A 12,361-nucleotide genomic window follows, 5' to 3' on the forward strand; every position below is an offset into this window, starting at 1 on the left:
GCGTGGTGCTCAGTTGCCAGCTGAGGTTAAACCATGACACAGATGGTCTCCTATGCTTCTATATTGTATTGCTACCATGCAAAATAATGAGATGCACCCCGAAACTATAATTATTCTCAGTAATAGCAGTTATAAATGTTCATAGATGTGTAACCATATGGGGATTTGCAAATACCTAGTTAAGTTTAGCAAATTTAATTTCATTTTTTGAATATTTAAATGTATTTGAAACTTTGAACCTGCAATTAAGATAAGATTGTACTTGTCTTGTACTATCTTTTTTCAGAGTTTGGCAAAGGAAAGTCAGAAAGGCTGTTTTGAATCAAATGGTCTTACTGTCAGACATAAAACATCCCATTTACCAGAAAAAGCCTTATTACAGGTTTGTGATAGTTGGTGTTCTTTTTAATTTTTAATATGTATATTTCATAAATGGTATATATCATGTTTCGTGGAAAAGCATGTGTTTGTGCGATGGAAAGGAGGGTTCCTGTTTACATTGTTCACTTTGAGTCAGGTGGAATCCTTTGAAGGATGGTAATGCTACTCTTTCCCTCAGTGGCACCTGATCATATTCTGCATGCTCTAACCTGACATCCAGAAGCTTCTCCGAGCTGAGACTGAAAGATCAGTCTCACTCAAAAAGGGAGAACAAGAAATCAGGAAATCTGTAGGATAGGTAGCGAGTGGAACTCCTGAGAGAAGTAAAGGGGTTTGTTTGCAGTGAGTAGAAGCTCATAAGCCAAGCCCGAAATGTGATAGAAAGCAGTTTAATTTTCTTAAAAATATAGAGAAGACTGTATGGATATTATGCAGTTTCCTTAAGACAGAAAAAACTGCTAGGCCAGAAAGCAAGAGTAGAGGAGAGGAATCTACTGCAAGGGCACAGTGGGTAGGGAGAGATTTCTTTCCAAACATTTCTATTCAATTTGTTTAAATTAATTAATTTGTTTAAAAGGTTGCTTTGTTCGGTATTTTTGTATCCTTACAAAATGTAACTTTAGAGAGTGAAAGCTTGTTAATACGCTAACTTCTAGAAGAGAAGGTAGTTCTACCCAGAAGCAGGAAGATTGATCTGAGACAGTATTTTAGAAAAGGAACAGAATTATTAACTACTGGTTGTGGGGCCTTCAGCTGTAGAGCCCAGTTTAACTAAATTATAGTTTGTTACTGAAAATAATTGCCATTGAGGGATACGTTGGAACTACTGCTAAAATGCTTTTATTTTATCTTCTTATTTATAAAGCTTTAATTTGTCCTATCATGTTTTTCCATTAATTTGACATTGCAAAACCATTAAAGTGGTATTAAATAGTATGGACTATAGTGAACTCAAAATTCAGTTTTTATCCAATGAAGTCTAAAACCCAAATGCAGATACTTAATTTTAAATGTGCATAATGCCACTGACGTCACAGGAAACGAATCTGTAAGCTAAATCATGTACGTAGTTTAGAGACCTTACTCACCAAAAATACAGCATGCTTTAATTCTTCTTGATGTTATCTGTATGGATTCCACTGGTGTTGCATACGGCCTTCATGGATGTGAGACTGGTTTATTTTGACTTAGGTCCATCAATGGAGTTTAGTCTGTGCTGTTTTCTTAGTATTGGCTTATGCAGTAACCAGAGAACTTCTGCTATCAAATGATTCAGATATGGGCCCCTTGCAGCAGCAGTAGTATCTCTCCTGAAGAATTTGGGAGTCATAATACTCATACCGCTGATTACTAAGACATAGAGACAAGTTAAGGAAGGATCTCTAGTATGAACCTTTTCTTCAGAAGCAGTGCACTCAAAAGGGAATGTTCTTCCCCTACAAATGTAAACACCACTAAAACAGAGAGAGAGATTAATTTACTGTGTGAATAGCAGAATGACCAAAATTTGATCTACAGTGCCACCTCCTAATGTTCTCTTTCCTAATAAGGTAATATTATACACGACAATAGTATTATATATAAAAGATAGTATTATATAAGAGTGTGTGTGTGTATTTATATATATATATCACAAAGATAGTATTATAGCTTACATGTGTCCATACCTATCAAACTTGTCATACCTATAAATAAATAATTATTCAAATTTTCAGGAATTCTGAGGTGTATACTAGCACCCTCTCTTCATTAAAAGCCCTGAAATAGCATAATCTTTCTGGTAGTTCTATAACGAACAATATTGACAGTATCATTCCTTTTTTGTAACTTGGGAGAAATCTGTTTGGTTTACCTTAATCCATGAGCCTTGGTTTTTTGACATCCAAACCATGAGCTCAAAATATAGTGACATTTCAAGGTATCCTCATAGGTTGCCCTGATTTGAGGTCACATCATGTTCACAGTTACATGTGTCGCTGTCACAAAGAATCAGATCTCACATGCATGAAGACCATGCACATGAAAATGAGAATCTGGATATTAACATATCAAAAAGAATGACAGCTATTCTGAGGTATGTAGCCATACATTTTGATTAAGGCTACAGAGCAGCTGTAAAAATACATTATGTAATTTTCTGTTTATATATAAACTTAATTTTATAGCCTATATAAATACAATATACTGTCAAGTGCTACTTTAGTGGCTTAGCAGAAAACATTGATGTCTTCCATTTCTAGAGCAGTTCCAACTCTGAGGTCTGGAGCTGAAAAGCAAGGTAGTTTGCCAGTTTAGACTTTGGTCCCATCATAATGTATATTTTAATGTGTGTTTATGAGGAGAATGAAGTAGGAAGTGAGAATTCTACTGACTTGAACAGGAAATAATAACCTAAAGAACAAGAAAATTGCATAATCCACACAAATTCCAAGCCATTTTTCTGTGATCCATATGTCATTGTAGGAAGAGGAATTATTTTTGTTTGTCTTTATTTAAGTAGCATTTACATATCTAAAATCCAAATACAAAAGCTAGAGCTATGGAAATTGTATGTCATAAAAGAATTAAAAACTAATTATATCACTGCAGGGAAACAACCCAAGAGGTAATAAAATGAAAAACAACAATAGGGTAAGGTGAATATATTAGGGAATGTTAGTCAAAACTCCATTATAGTAATGGCGATGTTGAGTTTTTCACTAGAGGGTGATCAATATCTGTTGGATTTTCAGGAAACAATTAACAACAATAACATTTTCTGAGTATTTTCAAATCTACTGATTAATTAAAAAGATCTTTAACTAGCAGTATGCCCAGTCAGGAATATACCTTTTTTGTCACAGTTCTTTTCTTGTGACTGAGCACACAGGTAAAGATAAAGAAATGTAAAAATCCTGCATCTTAAGCAGCATACTTATTGTATAGCTTTGTATTCCTAAAGACAAGCTGTGCAAACCAGTTTCTGTACACCTTTTCACATATTCCTATATGTAGTATCTGCCTGTTCATTGAACTGAACCAAATGTAGTTTTCTATTCTTATTTGTATGTAGTAAATAATTTTAGAATATGATCTTTTTCAGTCCTGTTTTCTTATGGTTGAGTCCCGTTATTTCCCCCTCTTTACAGCACGGGAAAATAAAAAGCTTTTAATATGTAACATAATATTATTTCTGGGAGGAACCTATGCTCCAGTTCACTAAAGGATTTAAAAACGTAAAATGAGCTTAGGTAGGAGTTTATCACCTAGATCTAAAATAGAGATCCTTAAAATTATCATTCAGTATCATTTAACTGTCCAAATGCTCAAGGTTTCAATACTCAAGTTCCTCAGAACTTGAAGTTTTGCTGAGGATCTTGGACCCACAATTATAATTGGAGGGAGGCTGTCCCAACCTTCCTTTTATTCCCATTTACCCTTTCTTGCCCCAGCACTGTTCTCCCCTTTGTGTTCATTACAGTCATGTATATGAACCACATCAGGGAACAGATCTGTCTGAAAAATTTTCTTCCATTTTCTTCTTCTACTGAATCAGTTGACAGTTGGATCAATTCCTTAATCCAGCTCATTTTGTGGCTGCATGAACAGTTATTTGGGTATGGAGGAGGAGATGGGGAACAAGTGGTGGGGAAATGGGTGAAGCAAGAGTGGATCTGCCTGATTTTGCAGGTGTAGGGTGTTCACTGAACTGCAGTGCCTCAAGGCTAAGCTTATTGGGATCTGTCAATGAAACAGGTCTCTGCCGTTCTAGCCTGAGAGTCCACAGGCAGTTTTAGAGCATACAGGGTGTAGCAGCTGCTGTTGTTTTTCTTCGAAGCGTAATCAGAGAAGGAAATATTGGTGCCTTCCTTTTGGGCATAATTTAAAGAGTTGGTCCCTTCACCATCTGTGGGGAAATGTGAGTTAAATTCTCGCCTTTACCAAAGAGGTTCAAACCCCTGTCGCTGCTCTGAAGGCTGTGCTGACCACAGAGCTGTAAGCTGGCAGTTTTCACACAGGGAGTAAGGGGGAGATAGAAGCAGGTCTTTCTGGGGAGCCTCCTCATACACCCTAGGAGGAGAAATAAGCCTCCCCATCCATCCTGTCCCCTCTTTTCCTGCCTGCCCTCCCCCCCCCAAAAAAAAAAAAAAAAAGTTAAAAAGTTCTGTCTTTAACAGAATGAACAGAATAACATTACTTTGAGATAGTGAGGACATAGGTTTGGAATATAGATGAGGACAGTAGCCCAGTCAAGAACAGGGAGGGTTTGTGTTAACTGGCTGGTGTGCTAGACAGGGTTTGCCACCTCCCTCCTCCTTTTTTTGTGTGCAGTGGGGGTGCAGCAGTTTCCTATTTTTTCCTAGGGAGCTATCCCAAGATAAGTTGGGCCTCAGGGGATGGGGATGGGAGCTGATTCTCTTGGGTTATGTTGGGGTAGGGAGGGTTAAGGACTGGGATCACCAAAAAGGCAACAGCAGCAGTGCAGGGATTTGGGGAGGGGTGCATGGAGGGGCATGGAAGCTTGTGGGGCTGGGGAGTGCCTTCTGGAAGGTGTCCTTCAGGCCATGCAAGGGAGAACAGGCTGAGCCAGCTGTGCTGAAAGTATTTTTGCAAGTATTTTTTGTGTATGTGGGATAAGTAGTACAAGTTATTACATGCCTGCCTGCCTGCCTGCCTGCCTGCCTTCCTTCCTTCCTTCCTTCCTTCCTTCCTTCCTTCCTTCCTTCCTTCCTTCCTTCCTTCCTTCCTTCCTTCCTTCCTTCCTTCCTTCCTTCCTTCCTTCCTTCCTTCCTTCCTTCCTTCCTTCCTTCCTTCCTTCCTTCCTTCCTTCCTCTCCTTCTCTCTTTCTCTCATCGCCTTTTTGCCTTTCTGTCCTTCTCTCTTTCTCTCTCCTTCTCTCTTTCTCTCTTCCTTTCTTTCCCTCTGTGAATCCTCATGCTCTGTTTTTGGTAGATCCAGTATATAGATACAATCTCCTTCAACAGGAGATTGTTACTGGGTGCTGTCTCCTCCAGGCCAAATTTGTGTTTGCTCTGAGCATTCACAGACTGTGGAAAATAAAGCGTGCCTGGACTTCTCAAAGTTTTGGCACTTATGATAAGGAGACTTTATTGTCTCTGGCACTGTAGATGATATTTGGTGGTGGTTCATTTCAAAATCACAGGGTATTTAGTAAATATCATTATTAGTATGCTATCATTTATTGCAGCTTTCTGTTCTGCTCCCGTGCAAAAAAATATCTGTCAGTTTGTATTTACTGCTGTAAGGTCTGTCCTCAGGGCCAGCTGGAAACCATTTGCTTTGTAAATTACAGTTTCCTAAAAAAGTCAGTGGTACCACAGTACCCTAATGTTGAGTTATTGACAGAAAATGATTGCTGTGCTTTAAAGCTGGCTGCTGTGGTCTTGACCTAACATGAAATAAATGTTTCAACAGACCTTTTCAGAACTGAAAATTCGAAAGGTTACTAGCAAGAGAGTGTCAAATTAAAAGCCTATTAATGAATAATAACAAAGTCAGTATTTTCTTTCTCATTCTAAGAAGTCATATAGTTCCATTTATTCAAATACTTTTTGTGAGCTGTGTCAAAATTCCTTAGAGTTTTAAATTAGATTGAGTTTTGAAGTTAAGGAAATAATCCACATGTCCAAATTAAACAGACTTTTGGTTAGAGAAGCCTGTGATGGATCCAACTATAATTATCATGGGATGCAACTCTTTGAAGGGATGGTGTGTACAGAAGGAATTTGCTATTGAAAAGGGCCTACACATTTCTGTACTTCAAAAAATCTTTGTAAGTCCCCAACTGCATTCTGAACCACCTAAATATCTTTAAAATGAGTATGGCTATAGCAAGCTCCCAAGATTCCAGAATAAAAACATAAAGCCAGAAAACCTGATTTTTAAAATTGTTTTAAGTAGTTTATATGAAGTGAATACAGACAACTTGTGGGACAGAAGCATATTTTGAGGAGCAGGCAAATTGCTTGAATGTATTACCTATGTGATTAAATGCTAGTGGTAAAAGACACATTATTAGTGATTTTCCTACCTGATTTGTACTTTCCTAGCTAAAGAAATTATAGCCTTTGGATAGTTTCTATAGGTTGAAACAGAAAACATTTTTAAGTCTTCATAGAATACTCTTGATATTTCCGCTTGTTTCTTTTAGTTGAACTTAATCTCTGTGATAAAAATGGGTTCTAGCTGATATGTTTTTCAATCCTGTTCATTTCAGTAGAACTGCACAGAATATAAGTCAGGATAAAAGTTTCTCTTAAGGAAGGAGTAGTTCCTTTAGTGAAACAACTTTTTTATTAGAACATCCCTTTTTGATTCTAACAGTTTTTTAGTGACTTATTTATTATAAAGCATATTTCTGTATAACCAAGATAACCTGCACTTTGGTAATCCATGCACTCTATACTTACACAGGCAGTCACTCTTTCTTCACTTCTTAGCTATGTTGATTATCAGAAGTGAAACAAAATTTGCAATTATTTCCTTACTCTTACAAAGGCTTTATGTGTATTGCTTCTGAGTACAACACTCACTTGAGCCTCAAAGCCTCTATTTGACTCAAGATTTCTCTTGTGCCTGCATAGTTTGAGTGAACTCTGTACAGAGTATGCATTCATTTTTCTGGAGCATATTTCAAATCATACTTCGTATACTGCTATAATGAAAAACAGGTTTTATTGTATGCATTACTGTATGGAAAGTTGAATAACTAATATGGAAATACTCTTCTATAAAACACATTGGCATCTTTGCTATGTTTTCACTCTGACATCTTAATGTTCGTATCTTAAGTGCTAAGCTCTTTGAAAATGTATATTAATCAGGAAGATTTCTCTTCAATGACAGGATATGGGATAAAATTAGAAAGTTATTTTTGTATTTTTGCTATCAGCCAATTACCATACCAGGTTTAAACTGTTGCCATTGATGTATTATTGTGCAGTTATGAAAGTAATTACATTACAAGCATCAAGTTTTCCTTATATAAAAGTTGCTTTAGGAAAAGTGATGTGGGATTTTAACAACTGTGTTCCTTCAGCTGGTTTTGTTTTCATACTTAGAACCACACATTTTAAGTGTTGCGTTTCATATAAGATATTTATATTTCAGCATATGATGTACTAATTCAGTTCTGCAAATGATTATGGATATTGGAGTTTTTAGTATGTAAATAATCCATCTGTCATATAAAATTCTGCATATGCTCTTTGTCTTTGAGTCTTAAATGCATCTTATATTTTCAGATGGTTATAATATAATGCGTATTTGCTTCTATAGCAAAGACCTTAAATTTTACCGTATTTTCCCTCATTTCATTTCACCAAGTTTCTTCTAAGATGAAACGTTAGCATTCTGTTGGCAGAATCATAGAATCATAGAATCATAGAATCATTAAGGTTGGAAGAGACCTCTAAGATCATTGAGTCCAACCGTCAGCCCAACACCACCATGCCCACTAAACCATGTCCCTGAGTGCCTCATCTACACGTCTTTTAAATACCTCCAGGGATGGTGACTCAACCACTTCCCTGGGCAGCCTGTGCCAATGTTTAACCACTCTTTCAGTAAAGAAATTTTTCCTCATGTCCAATCTAAACCTCTCTTGGTGCAACTTGAGGCCATTTCCAAACAGAAATACTGTTTGACACTTGGTCATAAAAATGGCAGGTGAGGAGCTATGGCAGAAGCTTGCCAAATGTTACCTTCATTCAGTCTCTTACTTTTATGGCCTGAGATTGCTGTATCTAAGATTACTTACCAGGACAAGATTTTTTTGGAATGCTATCATTTAATTTTTCAAAATGTTGCTTAGTGGTAGCAGTATATTTTAGAATATTTAACTGTATAAAATGAACTATCAGTAAAGCTTTTATATTTTTTCTACCATAATGCAACACATTGACTTTAATATTCTGAGATTAAAGATTTATAGATATATTTACCAAATTATACTAGTTAAATTAAAAATAACTCTGAGGTAGAAACTACAAAAACTGCTTCATAGGTAATTTAAGGTTGAATTTAAAAGTACTATATTTAATCTACAAAGCTGTTGTCCAAATTAAATTGTCTCAAATAGGTTTAGGAGAGGTGTTTTAACAAGTGTTGTTTTAATATAGGTGAAATGAAACTGCTCATAGTCCATGAAAAATGTTCAGTTTTGAAACATACCTGTCATTTTCCATCACAGCTTGAATTTATGAGCTTTTAAGCAAAGCCGTGTTTTCATGCTCTTTGTTAAGACTGTTAATGAGAATAATTATTGACATTCTGCTATAAAAGGTGTGTTTAAACTCCTAAGAAGGAAGTATTTAATTTGAAAATAGCTCTTATTGTTTAGGATAGGTGAATATGTATCATTTAATACAGCAGTGCTTCTTACTGGATAGTTTTTAATATCATGTATGTCTGTTTCTCTGACTTAGATTTTCCGTTATGTAAATTTAGTTGATCTGGCAAGATGTGCTCAAGTTAGCCAAACATGGATGCTACTAACTCAGAACAGTTCATTATGGAGTGACGTAAGTAAGATAATAACTTTCAATATTTTATTTCAATTTTATTTATTTTAAAAAAATAGTGAGGCAAGGAGGTAGGTAACTTTAAGTATGCTAAATATCTAGGATAAAAGTTTTATCCCAGAATATGACTTGTTCTACTCAGCTACATGAATAAAAAAATAGGAGCAACTCAAATGAAGTTGTCTGTGGTATACCATTATAAAATCAGTGGAACTGAAAGAGAATCAGCCAGTAAGGCTTGGCTATAGCCCACTAAATTTAGACAGTTAAGTGAGGTGTCTTAGGCTCCCTCGGTAATCTAAACAGGCACTATACGACTACTGTGGAAGGAGAATGTAAACTCAGTTACAGATACTCTGAGACTACTTGTATTTGCTCTAGAGAGACTCCTGTCATCCCTGGAACAAGTGGTGCAGACCAGCCCCGTTCCATGAACTCTCAGAGTTGTTGAGGCGGGCACTGTGTCTCCAGAGCACATGTCAGTGTCCAAGGTACCGCGCTGTTTCTTCTACCCTAGCAGTCCAATTCCCTAGCACACACATTTCGGTCAACTTGCCTTCTAACGCACATTGTGTGACCACGCTAGCATGGTCTGTTTGGGGCCACACCTGAAATAGCTATTCCTGTCTTTGCCTTGAACTTAAAAATACAATCACACTGCTCATTGCTATTGCCTTCAGTAGTGCTGATGAGCCTTCAGGTGTGAAGGATTGCCTCAAGGCTCCCCAGTCCTTAGGCAGTGGCTTAAGACTAGCCATGGCACTTCAACCAGTATCACTGTTGCCTCTGTATCATTGCCTCACATATAGCTGTTTATCAGCAGTACAAAGAAAGATTAAGACCAAATTGTTAAAAGTGTGTGGGCACTTCAAACATGATTTAGTCAGATTTTAGGCCCTCAAGTCTGAAATTACAATCCAAAATACCCTGTGCATCTTCTGCATAATCTTGGAGATGTCTAATCTGATAGGCATCTCCTTTTTGGACCTAAAAGTTCATGATGATGATGGTGATGAAGGACGTGATTGTTTCTCTCTTTTCTCCAAGAACTGCATGACCTGCGGAGCTTAGTGTGAGGAAGCAACAGGGCTGCTCTGCAGGGGAAGGTGAGCTGGGAGCCAAAGGTGCTAGAAGGGCAGGCAGGGACAGTGCCCCCCCCACTAACAAGGGGCGCACTCCCACAGAACCTGAGCAAGAAGAGCAGAGTGGGTCCAGTGACAGTAACCAGGGTCAGACACCCACCAGAGACTGCCAGTCAGCCCTGTTGTGAAGAGGCATCTCCAAGGTCTAGTCAGGAAGTGAAGTCCATGAGTGAGGTTCAGGGTCAGCCAGACACATGGCTGGACACAGACATGCCTGAAGTAGGGTTCAAGCAAAGACTCAGGGCAAGAGCATGAGCTTAAAGGCAGCTCCTGAGCCAAGTGGAGAAACCCCTAATGAGGCTTCTCCAGCTCTTTCACACAATGAACTGTTTTTGCAAGTCTTATCCAGGGTTACACTGCTGCAACATACAGGAGCTGACCTTGGACTCTGGGACCTTCCCTGAGGAAGGAAGAGGTTGCAGAGCCTGGTGGTGAACCCAGGCCCCTGACACTAGGCACCTCTCTCCCATTTAAAGAGATCCATTTGGGATCCAGAAGGTGAACAGAGTTGTGTCTTGTGAGGCTGAGAAGAGATCTGAACTTGGGTCTCCCAAATACGCTGTTCTGTCCCTTGAGTGGGACACAGGCTGTAGTTCCCAAGTAGCTGGAGGCCTATATCTGCCTTCCTGACGGAGGTAAAGAAGTTCTGGAGGGCTCAACAATGCTGCTTACATGTCCTACTGTCTGGTTCTAGGCAGCTGCCTGTTCTTTGTGTGAGTGTCTTTAAATTGACCTTCTGATGTACACAGCTGTCATGTATATTTTGTAGAGTCTCTGCTCAGATTTGAATTGTTGAATCTACCTTGGGCACCAACACTTAAAAGACACTGCAGTGCTCAGCTTGTAGGTGCACGGAGCCTTTATTAGGTCTAGTCTTAAGTTACTGTGATGAATTCATGATCTTAATGAAACTAATATTAAAACTTCCAATAATTTTAATGTAAGAAGAACAAAATCGTAATAAGAAAGTGAAAAACTGGAAAAAGTTCTGGACTCCTGACTTCCTGGTACTGTAACTGCTTCCAAGCATTCTGCATAGAAATAATGGTGATTGTTTTTTCAAAGTGTTTGGGTAATAAACATGTATTATGAAATGTACAACAAACAGATGCTCTGTAGCTGTAGCAGATTATACAAAAGGAAGAAAAAAAGCTTTTTCTGGCTTTTTTATGAGCAAATTTAAAGAAGGCATGAAAAAGGCTTCTCCAAAAAAGGACATATTTTGTTGGCTTTCCTGCTTTTTTTGAAACACTCAGTAGACAGACTGTTTTTGTTAAAACTTCTTAAACTTGAACTTTTAACAGATACTAAGAAAAATCATGTTTTTAGTCAAAGATCTAGATATTCCCAGCCTGCAGCTTAAATCACTTAAGGATTCTTCTATTAAAACTAAGATGGTAGGTTACATATTCTTGATATCTTGACGTATCGTATCTGTAGTAATTAGAAAAAAAATATCTTTAGCAACTTTATGATTTTATACATCCTAAAGGGAAAAAAATAAATATTCAAGTCTGACAATCTTCTTTGCACATGATATTCTGACATGTCGTATTTCAGCAGTTCAAGACTTGCCTCAGCTCCATAAATACTGTAGACACATGCTTCCTCTACATTTAATTTTTTTTAGTCAACTGTCTTAAAATTTTTATATATGTAATACACAGACACTTCTGTGTTTTCCAGACTATTGATTCAGTGTTTACATAGAACTTCATATATTTACTAGTGATTTTCATAATGATGTGTATTTTGATGTGCTACCTATTTTTAGTACTGAATTATATATCAGTTGTTTAAATTTTTAGATCAATTTTTCATCAGTAAAGCATCAAGTTCAGGACCAAATAGTAGTAAATACTTTGCAGAAGTGGCGTCCATGTGTATTACGGTTGAATCTGCGAGGTTGCTATTCTCTTCACTGGCCTAGCTTTAAAAGTATCAGTAAGTATGACATGTATTTTTTAAATTTTAATTCTCTCTTTAAACTGTGTCTTCACTCTGTGCTTCCCTGTTGTCCTATTTTACTGCCTACATTCTTCTCTATATGTCTAGCCATAATGAAGCAATGTCAGTATGAGATCTGTAAAATTACTTTACATGTGGCCCCCCTTCCTCCATTACAGTCTCCAGGCCCAGCGATATCCATATGACTGAACATTGCTGGAATGCCACAGAATGGTTTATATTATGTGTGAAATGCTGTAATATGACAAATAAGATTGGAATGCAAACGTGCTTAAATATATCAGAATGCCAGACTCCAACTCTGCTGAGATAATTATCGCAGAATCACAGAATGGCTGAGGTTGGCAG

The 12,361-nt window shown here is 37.4% G+C and overlaps 1 protein-coding gene across 1 annotated transcript in view; it reads left to right on the forward strand.

Annotated features, from left to right (window-relative positions):
* FBXL13 (F-box and leucine rich repeat protein 13) overlaps positions 1-12,361 on the forward strand; it is a 103,441-nt gene that overhangs the window by 19,559 nt on the left and 71,521 nt on the right. The window contains exons 8-10 of the mRNA XM_019474578.1: positions 287-382; positions 8,808-8,903; positions 11,854-11,989. Coding sequence (XP_019330123.1) covers positions 287-382; positions 8,808-8,903; positions 11,854-11,989 — 328 coding nt within the window. The remainder of the gene's footprint in view (positions 1-286; positions 383-8,807; positions 8,904-11,853; positions 11,990-12,361) is intronic.

Source organism: Aptenodytes forsteri, unplaced genomic scaffold, assembly GCF_000699145.1.
Source record: "Aptenodytes forsteri isolate BGI_AS27 unplaced genomic scaffold, ASM69914v1 Scaffold137, whole genome shotgun sequence".
In the NCBI taxonomy this organism is placed as follows: domain Eukaryota; kingdom Metazoa; phylum Chordata; class Aves; order Sphenisciformes; family Spheniscidae; genus Aptenodytes; species Aptenodytes forsteri.